Consider the following 19,650-nt stretch of genomic DNA (forward strand, 5'->3'; position numbering starts at 1 on the left):
CATCCATAAATGAATGGATAAAGAAGATGTGTGTGTGTGTGTGTGTGTGTGTGTGTGTGTGTGTGTGTGTGTGTGGTGGAATATTACTTGGCCATAAAAAAGAATGAAATCTTCCATTTGCGCCAACATGAATGGACTTGGAGGATATTACACTAAGTAAAATAAGTCAGACAGAGAAAAACAATACTGCATGATTTCACTTATATGTGGAATCTAAAAACCAAAACAAATGAACAAACAAGACAGAAGCTGACTCATAGATACAGAGAAAAAACTGGTGGTTACCAGAGGGGCAGGGGATGGAGGGATGGATAAAACAGATGAAGGGGATTGAGAGGTACAAACTTCCAGCTATAAAATAAATCATGAGGATACAATGTACACATAGGGAATATAGTCAGTATTGTACAACTTTGTATGGTGACAGATGGTAACTCGTCTTATTGGTGTGATCATTTCATAATGTATAAAAACATCAAATCACTATGTTGTATACCTGAAACTAATATAATACTGCATGTTAATTATAACTTTAAAAATGCCATAATAAGCTAACCTCCCTGAAAAAAATAATATCGACGTATCTATTTTTCAATCTATTAAGATTGGTAAAGTTAAGTACATACACTTTGAACCAGAAACTGCACCTCCTAAGAATGTATTCCACAGAGCCATGTTACTCAAAATGCGGTCCATGGACCAGCAGAATTGGTATCACTTTGAGAGGTCGGAATCTACATTTTAATGAGCTCCTCAGGCAATTCCTATGCACATTAAAATTTGAGAAATACTGTTACAGATTACTCACACCGAAGAGCAAAGATATATCTATGAGGATTTCTATTGCAGGATTGTTTATAATGTTGATAATTTTCTTTAAAGTTAATACACCTCAACAGAAAACAGTTAAAAAATTACCATATAGCTATATAATGGAAGACTTAGAAAACTATAAAACAAAGTGGTAGATAAATGTTTAGTAATATGAAAGATTTCTAAGACATATTGTTAAATGAAAATAATCCAGATGTATATATGATTGATACCATTTTTGTCTTTTAAAAATCTATATATTAATGAGAGTGGTGCTGAGGGAGATCATGGACTTTTATGTTCCTCTATATACACGTCTCTATTATTTGCATTTTTATTTTAATTAAATAGTACTTTTGTAATCGAAGGAGATGTTCTCTAGACCAGGCACTGGGGGAAGGATGTCACTGAGAAGGACGGGGAGTTTCTAGCTCTCATTACATGGCATCAATTCAGTCCTTGTCAACAAAACAAAATAAAACCTCCAGCGGCTCCTTACAGCTTTTGGGATAAAGTCCAACCGTCTGTTGCTCCTCCCTCATGCCCCTGAGTGAACCTCCGTTCCAGCCAGGAGAACCCCTGCCTTCCTTCCGCTGACACTGAGCTCTTTCTCCTCCAGGACTTAACACCGGCACCTCCTCTGTCTAGAGTCTCTACCCTGACTATGTGATATTATGTGCACATGTGTATTATAAAATTATCCCCTGGCAATTCGTAAAAGCCCTGTAAGTGCTGGGTTTCATTATTATAACATATTTCTCATTATATTGAATTACTTGTCCACTAACCCTATCCCTGGACTGTAAGTCCCCTGAAGACAGGGCCTGTGTTTTACTGTCGTTGAGTGGCCAGCCAGTCTAGCCTGGCAGAGAGTAAGTGCTTAACAAAAGCATGCTGATACCTCCCTTTCCTCTGTGCCAAGGAAGAAAGTCACATCCTTTCTCTCCGACTACATCAAACCACCTGGATGTTCGCCTTCTCCACACTCCAGCAATGTGATAACTCCTTTGCAAAGCACTTCTAGCCCTTCAGAGAGCTTTCCTATCTACTCTTTTTTTTTCATTAATTAATTAATTAATTTATTTTTGGCTGCATTGGGCCTTCGTTGCTGCGTACAGACTTTCTCTAGTTGCGGCGAGCGGGGGCTACTCTTTGTTGCAGTGCGTGGGCTTCTCATGGCGGTGGCTTCTCTTGTTGCAGAGCACGGGCTCTAGGCACGTGGAATTCAGTAGTCGTAGCACGCAGGCTCAGTAGTTGTGGTGCATGGACTTAGTTGCTCCATGGCATGTGGATCTTCCTGAACCAGGGCTCGAACCCATGTCCCTGCATTGGCAGGCAGATTCTTACACACTGCGCCACCAGGGAAGTCCCCTATTTACTCTTTTTTATTCCTCACAACAACCCCAGGACTGAGGAAACAGGCAAAGGGTGGGTGGGAGGTGTTTATGAGGGTCAACTAAGTGAAGGCAGTAATTCACACTCTTTTAACTGTCCAGCAGTCTTTTGAGGTGGACATGTTTATCCCCATTTCAAAAATGTGAGAATGGGGCTTCCCTGGTGGCGCAGTGGCTGAGAATCTGCCTGCCAATGCAGGGGACACGGGTTCGAGCCCTGGTCTGGGAAGATCCCACATGCCGCAGAGCAACTAGGCCCGTGAACCACAACTACTGAGCCTGCGCGTCTGGAGCCTGTGCTCCGCAACAAGAGAGGCCGCGATAGTGAGAGGCCCGCGCACCGCGATGAAGAGTGGCCCCCGCTCGCCACAACTAGAGAAAGCCCTCGCACAGAAACGAAGACCCAACACAGCCCAAAATAAATAAATAAATTTATTTTAAAAATATATATATATTTTTAAAAAAATGTGAGAATGAAACCTCAGTAAAATGATATAACCTGCTGAGGAACACGCAGCTATTAAGCGGTGGAGTGGGTTTGGAACCTGCTCTCTCTGACTTTAAAACCCCATGAGGGCTTCCCTGGTGGCGCAGTGGTTGAGAATCTGCCTGCCAATGCAGGGGACACGGGTTCGAGCCCTGGTCTGGGAAGATCCCACATGCCGCGGAGCAACTGGGCCCGTGAGCCACAACTACTGAGCCTGCGCGTCTGGAGCCTGTGCTCCGCAACAAGAGAGGCCGCGATAGTGAGAGGCCCGCGCACCGCGATGAAGAGTGGCCCCCACTTGCCACAACTAGAGGAAGCCCTCGCACAGAAACGAAGATCCAACACAGCCATAACTAACTAACTAACTAACTAAATAAATAAAATTAAAAAAAAAAAAAAAAACCCCATGATACCAAGTGAACAGATTTGTCTGTGAACTATATTAGCCAAGCCGGACAGGGCAGGAGGTAGTTTTTCCCGATTTTCAGCTCAACACATCTGCCATCAGACCATTCTCATTGCAGTGGCTTCTCCTGTTAGGAGCACAGGCTCTAGGCGCGCAGGCTTCAGTAGTTGTGGCACTTGGGCTTCAGTAGTTGTGGCTCGCAGGATCTAGAGCGCAGGCTCAGTAGTTGTGGCGCACGGGCTTAGTTGCTCCGCGGCACGTAGGATTTTCCCGGACCAGGGCTCGAACCCGTGCCCCCTAGCACTGGCAGGTGGATTCTTAACCACTGTGCCACCCACCACTTGGTATTTCTTGCCCTTCTTCCCCACCTTTTGCTTCAGGGAATGAGTTTCTTTTGAATTCACAGTACTTCTGCATTGAGGTTGTCCGGTTCCTTTAAGGTCTCGCATGATGCAATGGCTAGCCCCGCCCCTGTCCCGCCCCTCAGCTCTACTAAACCACGCCCACTGGCTTTTTTAGCCGCGGGCCAATTACCGCCCCTCATCCGGGTTCCTAGGACTGGGAAATTCGGCTCGTAACCAGGCAACAACCGGTCCACTTGCTTCGCGGCGGATTTTCAGTTCGGTTATTCGCAGCTCTTCTCTCAACGGCTGCCAGCTGCGGAAGGCGAGTGCCCGGCCCCCCCGTTGCCACAACAGCAGTACACAACTCCTTCTCCCTTGCCCTCTACCAAACAGTCCTTCCCTCTCGGGGCCAAGACCTCTCCAGTACAGCTTGTAGTTGAGCAGAACCAGGGTCTGCGCCCCTTTGCAAAGGAGGCTTGATTGAGTGGGAGGGTTGGAGGCCGCGCGTCAGGCTGGTGTCCCAGAGGGGACAGGGAAATGGGTCTACGAGGCGTGGGAGAGTTAGAAGAAAGGAGTAGAGCAGGGGTTATAGAGATGGAAGGGGATGGGAGGGGGCGGTAGGGAGGTTTGGAGGAGAACGTGGCTTAAGGCAGAAGTGGGAAGAACTAAGGAGAGGGACGTCCAGGAAGCTGGACACCGAGCTGCTGGAGGAGTTGGAGCCCCTGAGAAGGGCAGGAAATGTCTTGGGGGTCTGGGAAGGCATCCAAGTGAGAGGGGTCCTTGGTGGGAAGTATGAAGTGGAGGTTGGGAGTCAAAATGAGATGTTCACAGGGATGAGGAAAGAAGCATCGCTGGCAGGAGGTCTGGGGTGATAGGGTGATGGGAGGGGTACCCATTCATGGAGGTGAGGGAGGGAGCGTTGGCAGACGCTGAGGAGACCTTCTTTCTCAGGGCCGGGACCTAGCTGGATCTGACTCCAGAGCCTTCAGCAGGGAAGAAAAATGTCAGATGAAGATGATCTGGAAGACTTTGAGCCAGACCTGGATGGTCTGGAAAGGGAAGACGACGACGAGAAGGAGACAGAGGAGTGGGAGGACTACAGGAAAGAGGGAGAAGACTCTGAGGGAGTGAGAGCTTGGAAACAGGGGGCCGGGATTAAGGGCTGGGGTTAAAGGGATGCCTGAGTCCGCTTCCTCCTGCAGTGGATGTCCACGCCCCTCACAGAAGACATAATGAAGGAAGGGCTTTCTGCGCTCTGCAAGACGGGTAATGGACTGGCCCATGCTTACGTCAAGCTGGAGGTTAAAGACAGGTGTGTTCATGGGGGACCAGAAGAGGTCTGAGGGTGTGGGACCCAGTGTCCTTTCTCAGCCTCCATCCTGGGTGTTTCGGCTGAGTTTGGATCTCTGGCATCCTGGACCAGCGAGGAGGGAAGGATAGAGTCTACTTTTCAGGACGCTGTGACTCCCTGTGTCAGAGCTGGCCTGGGCAATTGGAGGCTGTGAGGGTATGGGATGGGGGTGGGGATTCCTGTTGGACTCCCTCACTTGTCTTTCAGAGTGTCGCTTCTCGGCCCTTCACAGACACAAGGTCCCTGCCCACCCTTGAGAACCCACCTACCTTCTCTTCCCCCTCCCCAGCCCTCCCTTCTGTCAGCCACTCTTCTCTCCACTCTAAGCCATCTTCATACTGCCCTTTGCTTTAGTACCTCTGACAGTCCTTGCTGGATTCTTAACCCTGACCCTGGCCTCTACCGTCTCCTAGGGATCTGACAGACATCTACTTGCTGCGTTCCTACATCCATCTGCGCTACGTGGATGTTTCCGAAAACCACTTGACAGACTTGTCCCCACTCAATTACCTCACCCACCTGCTCTGGCTCAAGGCTGATGGCAACCGGCTGCGGAGTGCCCGGTTGAACGAACTGCCCTACCTGCAGATCGCCAGCTTTGCCTATAACCAGATCACCGACACTGAGGGCATCTCTCATCCTCGTCTGGCCAGCCTGGATCTCAAAGGTGGGGCCTTAGGATGGGCCTCACAAGATTCCTTCCTCGCCTGGGGCCAACAGAAGTGGGCAGTGTGGTCCTTGGCTGTGCCACACAGCAATCTGCATTCATTCATTCACTCATTCAGACACTCATGATGGCTCACGATGACAGTTCTGTGTGCTGGAGATGTAGCAGTGAACAAAACAAAGAAAATCCCTATTCTCCTGTAGCTTACATTGTAGTCAGGGGAGGCAGGCAATGATCAGTGATCAGTATTTTATTTTTATTTTTTGGCCGCACTGCATGGCATGCGGGATCTTACTTAGTTCCCCAAGCAGGGATCAAACCCATATCCCCTGCAGTGGAAGCATGGAGTCTTAGCCACAGGACCATCAGGGAAGTCCCAATGATCACAATAAATAAGTAAATTTAGGGACTTCCCTGGTGGCGCAGTGGTTAAGAAACCTCCTGCCAATGCAGGGGACACGGGTTTGAGCCCTGGTCCAGGAAGATCCCACATGCTGCGGAGCAACTAAGCCCACGAGCCACAACTACTGAGCCCGTGCGCCGCAACTACTGATGCCTGCGCGCCTAGAGCCTGTGTTCCGCAACAAGAGAAGCCACCGCAGTGAGAAGCCCGCACACTGCAACTAGAGAAAGCCCATGCGCAGTAACAAAAGACCCAACACGGCCAAAAATAAATAAATAAAAATTTTAAAAAATAAGTAAATTTATAAAGCATGTTAAAAGGAGATAAGTGCTATGGAAAAAATCAGGGTAAAGGAAAAGGGGGGAGCAGGGGTGGCGATTTCAAACAGGTTGGTTAGGACAAGTGTCATTGGGAAGTTGACATTTGAGCAAAGACTTGAAGGAGGAGAGGGAGTTAGCCATATAGATTGCTGGGCGCCCCGCATTCACTCCTCAAAGACTTAGGTGGGCACATCCATCGGGCCCTTGGACTGCCAGACCACCGTCCAGGGCTCTGCAGCTGTTAAGTCTGGAGCTGTCCCTCCTCGTATCACCTGGCATTAGAGAAGATGATGCAGAGGCTCCCCAAATTCAGGCTCTACTGCTGAACATTTGACGTGGCCCTTTGAACTCTTGACACCCTCCTTCTCAGGGAACCACATCCACATGGTGACAGGTCTGGACCCCCAAAAGCTGATCAGCCTGCACACACTGGAGCTTCGGGGAAACCAGCTGAACAGCACCCTGGGAATCAACCTGCCTAAGCTGAAGAACCTCTTCCTGGTAGCTCACTGGGTCAGAGGGTGGTTGGTACCGGGAAGGGGGCACTGTCCTGGGGGCCAGGATGCCTGGTTCTAGTAGACTCACCTACTAACTTCACCATCATCATCATAATTGGTATCATTTCCTGAGTGCTTACTTGGTGCCAGATGCTGTGTGGATTCAGAGTCAAAACAGACAAGGTGCTCACCACCTAGCAGGGCTGATAATACACAATGTGTGGATAATATAGAGACAGTTTGCTTTGATACAGGTAGCAGCACCATGTGCATAACTGAGGTACAGGTCAGGCTAAGGAGGCCACTTATGTGCCTAGGCTTTTAGACTCTTGAGCTGCCTCATTCCAGGATGGTGTTGAAGCCATTTCTTCTCAGTGGGGCAGTGAGGCTCTTGGCCCGGGCGGTGGGTTGAAGCATCTCCTCCCTAATCAGAGGTGGCTGTGCGGGGATGGGCAGTAGGGGTGACTGCTGAGCTTTCTCTGGGTTGCCAGCTTCTTCTGGATTCTTTACTCTCTACACGGGTCTCTACCCACCTCCACTCCCCTCCTGTACGCTCTCTACCTCTTAGATTTGCTCTTTTGCTGCATCTCTGATTTCCTTCCCTCTCCCTGCTCCCCTCTCCTAACCTATCTACTGTATCCTGGGGTCTAGGCCCAGAACCTGTTGAAGAAGGTGGAAGGCTTGGAAAACCTAAGCAATCTCACTACCTTGCATCTTCGAGACAACCAGATTGAAACTCTGAGTGGCTTCTCCAAGGAAATGAAATCACTGCAGTACCTCAACCTAAGGTATGAACCCCCTCCAGGCCCACCTTGCCTCTACCCCTGACCAGGAGCCACCTTTGACCCTATGTTTCTCCCTGCTCCCAACCCCCCAGTTCTAGACCACCCCAGATTCTCACCTCATCCTCTGTCCTGATCCTCACCCCTTCTGTCCTTACTTTCTTCTGCATCAGTCCTAATTACAGCACTGAGACCTCTGTAGCCTGAGACCCTGAATCCTATTCATTCAACCCACATATTGAGAACGTACTATGTGCCAGGCCTTGTGCTGTGTTTTGGGAACCATCTGAAGGAATCAGAGATGGTCCCTGTTCTCAGGGACTCAGTCTGGCTCCATCCCATATAAGTTCTCACTGCCCTTCTCCATCTCCTGGGCCCCAATTCCCCTTCCAGTTTCCTGCCTCTCTTCTCCTGAGCCCCACCTATAAGGGATGGCCCCCTACTGCTATAAAACACAAGACATGCTCAGATTTGTTTTTGGGTTTTTTTTCCATAAATTTATTTATTGATTTATTTATTTTTGGCCGTGTTGGGTCTTCGTTGCTGCGCGGGCTTTCTCTAGTTGCGGTGAGCAGGGGCTGCTCTTCATTGTGGTGCACGGGCTTCTCATTGTGGTGGCTTCTCTTGTTGCGGAGCACAGGCTCTAGGCACGCTGGCTTCAGTAGTTGTGGCACGCGGGCTCAGTAGTTGTGGCTCGCGGGCTCTAGGACGCAGGCTCAGTAGCTGTGGCGCACGGGCTTAGTTGCTCCGCAGCGTGTGGTATCTTTCCGGACCAGGGCTCGAACCCGTGTCCCCTAAATTGGCAGACGGATTCTTAACCACTGCGCCACCAGGGAAGTCCCCGTGCTCAGATTTGAGGCGAGAAGAGTATTTAAAAGAAAATCTCTAGTTGGAAAGGCACTGAGGATCAGGGGCGATTTTCTTGCAGCAACTCTTGTCGGATGGAGGATTTTATGTGTGTATCTTTAAGCAAAGATGTAAGGAAATTGCCTCCTTCGTCAACAAAGACAAATCCTCGAGTCTGGCAATGGAAAAAGAGTCTCCAAGTAGGGAGTGGTGGTTGCACCTTGAAGCCCAAAGTCCTGCTTTGACTGCTGGATCAATCTCTTGCTAATTAGCTCTGCCCCCTTGGTCTGGTAGGGTGCAGGGGGTATTGTTTTCCTGTTAATGGTCTAGACAGGGATAATGGACCTTCCTCAGTGGCTATTTACCAGGGATGTTTGGAAGTAAGTGTGGGGCGGAGGGGTTGTCTCAGTGGCTGGGAGGTGCCCCTGGGGCCAAAGACCTGCAAGCAAGGACAGTCCAGCCCCTGAGAAACACCAGAGTGGTTCAGTGCCTCTCTTGAGATAAGGCTGAAACATTTAAGCCTGATTTCACAAAGGCGTGAGGCAAGAGCATGAAAACAATACACAGTATCCTACAATGAGGTACTTTAGGGGAGGAAGCTTATTCTTCAGGCTGGGAGGCCCCGACCCATCCCCAGCTCCAGGCTCCTTCCTGTGGGAGCACCATCTCCATGACCCCAGAGCCCATTTCCTTCTCCACTGGCTCGGGTCCTACCTTCTAACCTTTGATTAGGTGTGATGACACAGAAATCTGTCCCTACAAAGGAGATTCCCCCCTACTCCCCAACTACAAGACAGGCCTGAGACCTAGCTCTGCTGTTCCAAAAAGATAAATATGACCCATTACAGAATAGACTGTGGCACCTAGGGATTCCCTGAAGGGCAGAACAGGACAGGAGTAGGGTTACACAGCATCTCTGCAGCAAATCTGGCAGTGCGTGGCAGGCCAATCCACAGAGGCCATGTTTCTAGAGAAACCGGAGCCCAGTGGGAGATTCCCCCTGAGGGCCCATACCTGGTAGCTGGCCTCCGAAGCCCGTCGTCCCCTCGTGAACCCCTCCCGACCACACCGGCAGGGGCAACATGGTGGCTGACCTGGGGGAGCTCGCCAAGCTGCGGGACCTGCCCAAGCTGCGAGCCTTGGTGCTGCTGGACAACCCGTGTACGGACGAGAACGACTACCGCCAGGAGGCCCTGGTGCAGATGGCGCATCTCGAGCGCCTGGACAAGGACCTCTACGAGGAGGAGGAGCGGGCTGAGGCTGGTGCGACCCGGCAGCGGGTGAAGGAGGCGCAGGAGGCTGAGCCCGAGGCCGAACTGGGACCGGACCCGTCATCCATCTAGCAGTTCCCCGAGCCTCCAAGGACAGTAAGGAAGGAGGGCAGGGAGGCCAGAAGAGGAGGCCAAGGGCCTGGCAGATGGGAAGGGAAGCTGCTGTAGGAGGAGGTGGCTGAGGAAGGCAGAGGCAAGGAGAACCCCTGGGGAGACCTGGGTTAGGAGTCACGGGGGAGGAGAAAGAACCAGAAGAGCCTGGGGGGAGCTGAGAGAGGCTTAGGAGATACATCAGGAGGCCTGAGGAGTGAGCAGTATGAATGGGGTGGCAGGCAGAGACGTGCCTGTGGGCTGGGCGGCCACACCTGATGGGAAATGCTGGGTCTGGGGCATGGGGGGGGTGGGGTTGGGGGCCGTGTATGAGGATGGCAGCTGGACCTAGAGGAGAAGGCAGGAGAGGAAGATCCTGCACTAAAGAGCCAAAGCTAAAAATAACAGGACACTGGCAGAAGGAAGAAAGGAGGGCAGAATGAGGCAGAAAGGGACTGAGGCTATGAGACCAGGGAAGCGCAGCAGCTGGCACTTCAGATGGGGCAGAGGCAGCAGTGGGAGTGCAGTGGGGCCCAGAGGATTGGCTTCTGTCCTCTTCCTCCGGGAGACCAAAGATGCTGGCCCCAAGACTGAGGAGACTCCCAGTTGGGGGGGCCCACACCCCCTCTTCCGGAGACAGAGGACGCCTTCTCTTGCCCCAGGCCTAGGAATTCATCACAGCCTGCCTCCCAGACTCCGTGACGGGCACCTGGGCAGCGGTGACTCGGCGGGAGCAGCCCTCAGGCAGGCCTGGTGGGAACCAGGCCTGGATGGGCCAGGGGATGCTTGAAGAATTGGCTGCGGAGGAGCTGCGGAGGCGGCGGCCTGGAGTGTTAGGAACAGTTCGTTTTTCCAATAAAGAGACATTTTGATACTCTTGTGTCTGACCGGGTTTGTGAGACCCTGAGGCTGTCACGGGCTTCACTGGCGTGAGGCTGAGATTGTTACTTTCCACGGGGTCGGGGTGTGGGTATGAGCGCGCGTGGGCGGCGGGGGGCCAGGTCCTGGGTGGCCCCCGGCCCCTCCCACATCGCTCTCCTCCTGCCCTCCCCGCCCCATCCCATCGGTTCCCCCCCCCCCGCCCCATCCCATCGGTCCCCCCCCCCCCCCCGCCCCCGCGCTCCTACGTGCGCCTCCGCTGGCGGCTCCTGAATCATCGGGGGCTCCGGGTCACATGCGCCCGCCCGGCCCTATCCGCGCCTCCCCCGCCCGCCGCCCGGGCTCCGCAGCCACCGCCACCGCCACTCCCGCTCTCTCTGCGCCGCCACCACCACCACTGCCAGCGCCACCGACAGCGCCACCGCCACAGGCTGGGTCTGCAGCCCCGAGGTGAAGCCCCGGCCGAGCCCCGCGCCCCTCCGGCCCCCTCCCCTCGCCGCCGCGCCCCCGCCCCTCTCCCCGGGCCTCGCGCATCCCTCGCCCCGCGACGCTGCGCACCTGCTCCGCCACCCGCGCCCCCCAGGCACCTCCTTCCCCAGCCTTCCCGGACCGCTCGTCTCGGTTTCAGGCTGTCGCCCCCTCCTCATTCGCGCGCCAGGCCTCTCCGCACCTGTGTCTAACTGCGCCTTTCTCCACCCGTGTGTGCCCCCTCCCCATAACCCCTTTTCGCCTCCGGTTCTGTCGATGATAAGGTTTCGCGGTCTCCCCGGGCTGTGCATTTTTACCCTGGCACGTCCTTTGGCTTTGCATCGGGGAAATGTCTTTCTCACCCTTCCTCGGCATCCGCAGACTTCCTCTAGACGCCCCTCTCCCACTCCTCTGCCGCATCGCCCACTCCGGTTACAGTGTTTCCACTGCACCGGGGAGGGATGGGAAGACGGGAGAATTTGTCTAGGGGCCGGGGGAGGACCGGCCCAGCTGTGCCTCTCCCCACGGGTCTCTCTTCGTCCTCCTCCCTCCCCACGGCAACCCCCAGAGACTGAGGACCCTCTCCGCAGACTTCTCTACTGTACATCTCTCGGGAAGAGGAGGGACATACATTGGAGGGAGATTGGGACCTTGGAGTGGGGGTTGGAGCGTTAGATTGGGGGGGGATGGGGGCTCGGGAGGAGAGGCCTCCCGCTGCCCATGCGACCCATGCTCTTCTGGGCTCCAAGGAGAAATGCAGACCTAGCAGCCGGACCGCCCTGAGGAGATCTGGGGGAAACCCACCAGCCGGCTGCTGAGGGGGCGAGGGAACCACTGCCGTGCCCCTCCCCTCCTCACTGCGGAGTCCTCCCATCTCGTTTTTGATCCTACCCCGCCCCCCACTGCAGTGACCTCCCCTTCCTCACTGCATTGACCTTCTCCTCTCCCCACGGGCGGGAGGGATCCCTTCTACAGCCGACGACTGCAGCCAGCTCCTCGCCACCCCCCACCCAGTGCGGTAACCTCTTTCCCATCCCTCCCAGCCTCCCAGCCTCCCAGCCTTTGGCCCCTCCCACTGGTCTCAGGCTCCACCCCTCTAAGCCTCTTACCTTTCTCCTTCCTTCCCTTCCACCCAAGGAGATCCCAGCCATCATGTCCATAGAGAAGATCTGGGCCCGGGAGATCCTGGACTCCCGTGGGAATCCCACGGTGGAGGTGGATCTCTACACTGCCAAAGGTAATGGGCAGGGCCTTCCCACAGCCCCCATGCTGGCTTTGCCCTCGCCTGGCATGGGAGGCTCCCTGGGGATTCCCAGTGGGGATGGGGTGCTGGGCCAGGCTAATGAGCCTGGAGCAGGGCGGGGTGGGTCCTCCTTGTCCAGGGGAGCCAGGATAGGCCGGTCTCTGTGTGCTGGTTTAGTGTGTGATACACCCTGCCTCTGCCCTCTGTGTTCACCGTGTGTGCGTGTGTGTGCGTGCACCATGTGTGCTGCCTGCATAGCTTCATTTCTGTGGGTTCCCACTTGCGCCTGTGGGACCTCAGTTGGGTGGATGAGGAGGCCACTGCTTGTGCCTCCGCCTCCGTGCGTGTGTCCGGGTCGGGGGGCGGGGGGTTGTTAAGGAGCGCTGTGGGAAGAAGGCTGGATGCGGCTGCAGGGGCGTAGAGCTGGAAGGCTGAAGAATCCCTGGTCCCTGTGGTGTCCTCTCTCTCCATCCTCACTCCACATTCCCCTCCCAGGGCTTTTCCGGGCTGCGGTGCCCAGTGGAGCCTCCACTGGTATCTATGAGGCCCTGGAGCTAAGGGATGGGGACAAACAGCGTTACTTAGGCAAAGGTGAGGCCCTTTGTCTTTTCCCGGCTCTCCCGTCCCTCCACTGGGGACCTCACACCAGTCCCCAGCCCTCTTCCTGCATGCCTTCCCCCCACCTCTTCTCTTCTGGCCCCTCCTGGCCTGAGCCGGCCTGACCTCTCCACCTCTCCTTAGGTGTCCTGAAGGCAGTGGACCACATCAACACCACCATCGCCCCGGCCCTCATCAGCTCAGTGAGGCCCGCTCTTTGCTGGGGGTGGGGACCAGGGTCCTGGAAGGAACCCTGGATTAGGGGAGGATGAAGAAGAGGGAGAAAGGGCCACCTCTTGGGAATCATGGTTACCGGGGAAGGATGCCCCCTGCTCCCATGGAGCTTCAGGTCCCCTAATCCAGACAGGCCGCTGTTGCAGGAACCTGGCTGGACCCTGGCTAGATGTGAGCCTGTGTGTGGATGTAGGGGGCCCTCTGGCTTAGGGTCCAGCCTTCATCCTGGCTTTGGGTGATGGAGGCTCTGCTCACAGGGTCTCTCTGTGGTGGAACAAGAGAAGCTGGACAACCTGATGTTGGACTTGGACGGGACCGAGAACAAGTGTAAGCAGCGGCTGGGAGAGAGTGGGGGTGGGGAGGGAACTCACGGAGCAGATGGAGAACTGAGGGGCCAGCGCTGTGGGGGGCTTCTTAGCAAGGATGACCTGGGACTTCCCTGGAGGTCCAGCGGTTAGGACTCTGTGCATGAGCTTCCGCTGCAGGGGGCACGGGTACGATCCCTGGTCGGATCCTGCATGCCACGAGGTGTGGCCAAAAAAAAAAAAAAAAGAGAAGGATGACCCGAGGAGGAGTAGCCCTCCAAGAAACCATGAGTTTAACGCCAGTGGGAGGGAGTGACATTAGACAGAAGGGAGAACTTTGCAGCATAAGGAGGGGGGAGTTGGTGGCAGATAGTCTGTGGTCTCAGGGATGTTTAGCAATAGTGCCGCTCTCTGCCCTTTCCAATCACCTCCCCTTGACGCCCCCCACTATTTTCAGGGGAGGATGCATGAGGTGTTGCAGGAGTGGAGAGGGAGGAGGGGGGGGTCTCCTTTACCGGCTCCTTTTGGGGAGTATAGGTGGAGGCGAGGCCTGGAAGGGGAAGGGGACGTGTTTGCTCAGTGTCTTCCTCTGTAATCTCCCAGCCAAGTTTGGGGCCAATGCCATCCTGGGTGTGTCCCTGGCCGTGTGTAAGGCAGGGGCGGCCGAGCAGGAATTGCCCCTCTACCGCCACATTGCTCAGCTGGCCGGGAACTCAGACCTCATCCTGCCTGTGCCGGTGAGACTAGACCTGCCCCTCCCAGGGGTGGGTGGGGAGGGAGTATGAAGCCTCCTGAGGACCGATGGGAGGAAACTGATGGGGTGCAGCTAAAGAGAAAGGATGGGGACGGGGGACTCTGAGTCCAGGAAGCTGGAGGAGGTTTGGGATTTTGGGTTGACACTCCCAGGGGCGGAGAGGGAAGTGCTCTGTGACTTTTCTTTCCTCCTGTGGCTCCCAGGCCTTCAACGTGATCAATGGGGGCTCCCATGCTGGGAACAAGCTGGCCATGCAGGAGTTTATGATCCTCCCAGTGGGCGCCGAGAGCTTTCGGGATGCCATGCGACTCGGGGCGGAGGTCTATCACACACTCAAGGGTGTCATCAAGGACAAGTATGGCAAGGATGCCACCAACGTGGGAGACGAAGGTGGCTTTGCCCCCAATATCCTGGAGAACAGTGAAGGTGAGGCCAGGAGCCCCACTCCTAGCTCTGAGCCTCACTCCATCCCGGGACATCAGGAAGGGCCACACATTTCACCAAGTCCCGAGGAGGCTGCGTGAGGGTCCCTGAGCTAATTCCAAGAGGTTCCAGTCCTCGGAGTGGGTGCCAGAGGGCCTAACAAATTCCCAGGCAGGCCTAAGGGGACATTCTTTATCCACCCAGCCAGATCTGCTAGCATCTGCAAGTTCCCACTGGAGCCCCTGGGGATGCTGGGAGATGGTCTAGGTGACCTGTGGGATCCATCCCCACCTTTAACTCCGATGGATCCTCAGTTTGATGAGATACACCATACTCCAGGGAATCCACTCCAAATCTATCCCACTCCCACCCCAACCTCTTAGACTTCTAGGATTTCTAGTCTTTCTCTGCCCTGGTAGAAACCTTATAGTGAAGAGAAACTCTACAGGCAGGTAGTGGCTAAGAGTTAACTTTCTGGGGCCACATTGCCTGGATTTGAACCTTGACTTGAAGAGTTACTGGCTGGTGATCTTGCTCACTTAACTTCTCTGTGCTTGTCTTTCTCGTCTGTAAAATGGGAATAACAACAGTATCTACCTCTTAGCATCATGGTGAGGATTAAATGAGATCATATGTGTAAGTGCTTAGGTGACATAGTTAAACCCTCAATAAATTATAGCTATTTAAAAACAAAACAAACAAACAAAAAACAAAACTATGGGACTTCCCTGGTGGTCCAGTGGTTAAGAGTCCACGCTTCCAATGCAGGGGCTGCGGTTCGATCCCTGGTCGGGGAACCAAGATCCCACACACCGTGCGGTGCGGCCAAAACAAAAACAAAAAAAACCTATTATTAACACAATTCCATTCCTCTGCCTTTCTAAAAGGTGGGCTGCTCGTCGCACACCTGGGAATAACCCCAAAACAACCTTAACCAGACCTCTCCCTAGCAACAGCCCTCCACTTCTGTTCTGAATTTCTTTCTTTCTCTCACTCCTCCTCGCCCACTGTATTCCATCCCCAGCCTTGGAGCTGGTGAAGGAAGCCATTGACAAGGCTGGCTACACGGAAAAGATCGTCATTGGCATGGATGTCGCCGCCTCGGAGTTTTATCGGGATGGCAAATACGACTTGGACTTCAAGTCTCCCGCTAATCCTTCCCGATACATCACTGGGGACCAGCTGGGGGCCCTCTACCAGGACTTTGTCAGGGACTATCCTGGTGAGAGCAAGGGCTGTGGCAGGGGGAGGGCAGGGGGCGGGCAGGGGGCAGGCAGGTATGTGTTGGGGACAACTGTGGACCTTACGGGGGGGTGCTGACCCGGGTGCCAGGGAGAGATGTCCTGAGAAGAACCTGAGAACCAGGGGTGGGGCGAAGGAGCCTCCTGCAGAGGCTGGGCTTTGGATGTCGTGCAAATGTGCAGGTACATGTGGTGAATCTGTTCCATCTGCTTTGGACCCTGATTAAAGTCATGATCTCTGAAGCTGCTGGGATCAGGGGGCGGGTTTGGGAGGAACCAGGCATGATGAGAGGGTGACTGGAACTAGCACAGTTCAGGATCTCTGGTTGATAAAACTGGATGCTGAGGAATTCCCTGGCGGTCCAGTGGTTAGGACTCTGCCCTTTCACTGCCGAGGGCACGGGTTCAATCCCTGGTCAGGGAACTAAGATCCCATAAGCCACCAGTGTGGCAAAAAACAAAACAAAACAAAACAACAACAAAGAGAACTGGATGCTGAATGGAGCTGCACGTGACGTGGATGCGGAGGTGCTGAATCACCCTCTCTAGGTCCCCCAGTGGCTTTTACCCCTGGATGGAGGCAGTTGGTTTCCGGTTCCTGAGACAGAGCGAGAGAAAATAGACATAAATTGCAGAATGAAGTTTTTAGAATAGCAACGAGGAAGGGCTTCCTGGTAGAAAATGGGAAAATACAAAGATAGGTTGTGAGAAAGTTTCTAAACTCTTGTTTTTGAAAGGTTTTATGAAAGAATCAAGAAGCAGTGAGGGCAGGCTTATTTCAGGGGAAGCAGGGGTGAGGAGGCTGAGTTGGCCGGGGGGGTCTGATCTGTCCATTCAGGGAATCTAAGCGGGGTGTTCCTGCCTGACTCAGAGCTTCCTCATCGCTCTCCCAACAGTGGTCTCCATCGAGGACCCCTTTGACCAGGACGACTGGGCTGCCTGGTCCAAGTTCACAGCCAACGTGGGGATCCAGATTGTGGGTGATGACCTGACGGTGACCAACCCAAAGCGAATCGAGCGGGCCGTGGAGGAGAAGGCCTGCAACTGTCTGCTGCTGAAGGTCAACCAGATCGGTTCGGTCACCGAAGCCATCCAAGCGTGAGTGCCTCGCGTCCCTGACTCAGCCCGTTTCTGCAGGATGCCTCTCACCAGTGCTCCCAGCCCAGTCTTGGCCACAAGTGCTGAAGGGGGCAGGGAACCTGGAGTCACTTTCACGGCTCTCCTGGTTCTGCTCCCTCCGCCCAGATTCCCTGCTCCCCTCCCGGACAGCTTCCCTCCAGATGTTTCTTGACCAACATAGGGGATAAGAAGAGGGTGCGGGCGTGAGGGGCTGGGGCTCAGTGCTGCTGTACGGATGCAGGTGCAAGCTGGCCCAGGAGAATGGCTGGGGGGTCATGGTGAGTCACCGCTCGGGAGAGACTGAGGACACGTTCATTGCGGACCTGGTGGTAGGGCTGTGCACAGGCCAGGTGAGCACCAGGGAGCCCTTTGTGCAATTGGTGGGTTCTAGGCTCAGGTGGCTCTCTCCTTCCAGGTGTTTGCGGGTGTTGGGGGAATTTCAAGGGAGTATAAGTTTTCTTTCACGAGGCAAAGGGCGGCCACTGAGCTGCTTATCTTTCGGGGTGTTTCAGATCAAGACTGGTGCCCCATGCCGTTCTGAGCGTCTGGCTAAGTACAACCAGCTCATGAGGTGAGGGAACCCGGGGAATGGAAGCCCAGGACCCAGGGGGTTATAAGCTGTGTTTCTCCACCATTTCATCTCCAGTGCCCGGGGCCTGGAGAACAAACAGTAGGCATCCAGAAAATACTTGTTTTTGATTGATGGGTTTACAGATGGCCTGATTGACGGCCCATGGAAAGCCAGGGAATGCCCTCACTCGGGCCAGGACCCGGGAGCAGGTGGTGCGAGGGGCTTGGAGGATGGCGGCCCCATGGGAAGGGGGGTGCGGTCCTCCTGCTTCCCTGACTGTTTCCTTTCTGACTCACCTCTCTCAGAATCGAAGAAGAGCTGGGGGATGAAGCTCGCTTCGCTGGACATAATTTCCGCAATCCCAGCGTGCTGTGATCCCTCTACCTGCCTGGAGACTTGGAACCCCTCGCCCGTCCTCCTGGAACCTCTTCTTTCCGGTCCTGCTCGAAATTTCACCCCAGACACCCCGGCTGACCTGCTGCGCTGCTCCTTGGCTGGTCCAGCCCCTGCTGTCCTCCGCTCTCGCCCACTCTGGGTTCCACACTCTCCACTCCTCCTTCCTTTCTCTTCTCCCTCCTCAAAAACTGGCCATGGACTGAGGATGTAAGGGCATCCACGGAAGACCGATCAGGGTCTGTGCCGGAGCGTCAGGGTTGGTTGTTGCGGTGTGTAGAGGGGCCATGTGTCATGTGTGCGTTGCGCTGGGTCTGTTCGTTTCCAGGTTGCCTATGAGGCAGGAACTGCTCAGTGCTGAGTGGAGGGGAGTGCTGGCTGCGTGCTCAGGCCTGGCCTAAGGCGCTGATATATTATTTATTCATTTATTTAATTTTCATTCATCCTATTAATGATTCACTTCCTCATAACTCCAGGGCCAGAAACTGGCCTGACTGGACGGGACCATGTGTCTGTATTTCATGTGACTGTAGATTCTGAGATGGCCTGGGGTGGGGGTCTTGCTGGAACGGGAAGGGTCCCAGAAGGGGCCTCGATGAGGGTTTCCTGTGTGCGTGCCAAGCCTTAACCGCAGCCTGGCTCGGTCGCAGAGGTGGGCTGTGTGCCCGGGGCTCCTCCCCTGTCCCTCTCTCCCCAGCCCGTTCCCCCCTCGTTCGTTCTTCCTGCAGCTGCAACCTGAGCACCGTCTCACTCCCCCCGTGCCGTGTTCCACAGCTGCCAGCACCTCTGTGGCGTTGAAATGAGTACCACCATTAAAGTCTGAGTCAACCGTGCATTACTGTGTCTGAGGAGTCTTACTCTCGTCCACGCGAGGGGAGAGAAGATGGAGCTCGTGGAAGTCGGTGAAACTGGATAGCAGAGCTGGGGAGGGCACAGAAAGAGGAAGAAACCCAACAAATAGGCCAGGAGGATGGCATTGCCTACCTCACCCTGGCCAGGTAGGGAGCACATTGCCCTGCCTTGTCAGCAGCAAGCCTGGCCCCAGGACCCAGGTGAATTAGGGGTTCTTAACCTGGGGTCCCAGAATTCCTAAAAGTATCAAAAATTGTGTGTGTATATGCATTTTTGGAGAAAGGGATCCAAAGGGTTTGCAGATTCACCAAGGGCCTTGACCAGAGAAGGGATAAAGCTGTGGGCTGGAGCAGCTCCGGTACTGGGCCTCTTCCAGACCAAGTCCTGGCTGCTTCTGGGATGGACCAGCACTGCCTGGGCAGCACCCCTTGCAAGGTGGGGACCCGGGGAGGAAAGGATGGTACGAGGGAAGAATGGTACCATGGAGCGAGGGAAGAATGGTACTGGGGGTACAGAAGCCTGAGGAAACAGCCTTCCAGTAAACTGGAGATTCAGGACCTGGGGTACTCAACGGGCCCCTCCCTGGGTCAGCCTGCGAGAAGGGTGCCAGTGTGTGGCTGGGGAGAACGCCTATCCTCCTTCAGCTCCAGCGGAGCCCCAGCATTGAGATGGGAACCCAGGAACAACCGGGGAGGATGGGGGAGGGGGGGCGGAGGAGGGGGGTGGGGTCGGGAGAGGGGGGAGGGGGAACCCCCTCCAGGGCTCGGATACCGGGGTGGAGCCGGCAGGGTCTTGGGGGAAGCTGCGCCGCTAGAGGGAGTCAAGCTTCTTGTAGGCTGTTGACTGCCCTGGCTCCAGGGAGAGGGGTGGGAGGAATTGCAAGGCTGTTCCCTCTGTGGG

General features: G+C 54.7%; 2 protein-coding genes across 2 annotated transcripts; both read left to right on the plus strand.

Moving 5' to 3' along the window:
* The first annotated feature begins 3,862 nt into the window (after positions 1-3,862).
* LRRC23 (leucine rich repeat containing 23) lies at positions 3,863-10,605 on the plus strand. The gene is made up of 8 exons (XM_036866411.1): positions 3,863-3,895; positions 4,396-4,571; positions 4,647-4,756; positions 5,209-5,462; positions 6,556-6,686; positions 7,334-7,470; positions 9,386-9,677; positions 10,334-10,605. Exons 2-7 carry the CDS (start codon positions 4,446-4,448, stop codon positions 9,651-9,653), a joined length of 1,026 nt encoding a protein of 341 aa, XP_036722306.1. The 5' UTR covers positions 3,863-3,895; positions 4,396-4,445; the 3' UTR covers positions 9,654-9,677; positions 10,334-10,605.
* Positions 10,606-10,872: 267 nt separating this feature from the next.
* Positions 10,873-18,733, plus strand: ENO2 (enolase 2). Its single transcript, XM_036867354.1, has 12 exons — positions 10,873-11,000; positions 12,156-12,255; positions 12,757-12,852; positions 13,003-13,061; positions 13,350-13,419; positions 14,001-14,134; positions 14,355-14,577; positions 15,599-15,796; positions 16,712-16,913; positions 17,176-17,284; positions 17,447-17,505; positions 17,811-18,733. The coding sequence occupies exons 2-12, from the start codon at positions 12,171-12,173 to the stop codon at positions 17,878-17,880; spliced, it is 1,305 nt and encodes a 434-aa protein (XP_036723249.1). The 5' UTR covers positions 10,873-11,000; positions 12,156-12,170; the 3' UTR covers positions 17,881-18,733.
* The last annotated feature ends 917 nt before the right edge of the window (positions 18,734-19,650 follow it).

Source organism: Balaenoptera musculus, chromosome 10 (genome assembly GCF_009873245.2).
Source record: "Balaenoptera musculus isolate JJ_BM4_2016_0621 chromosome 10, mBalMus1.pri.v3, whole genome shotgun sequence".
Classification (NCBI taxonomy): domain Eukaryota; kingdom Metazoa; phylum Chordata; class Mammalia; order Artiodactyla; family Balaenopteridae; genus Balaenoptera; species Balaenoptera musculus.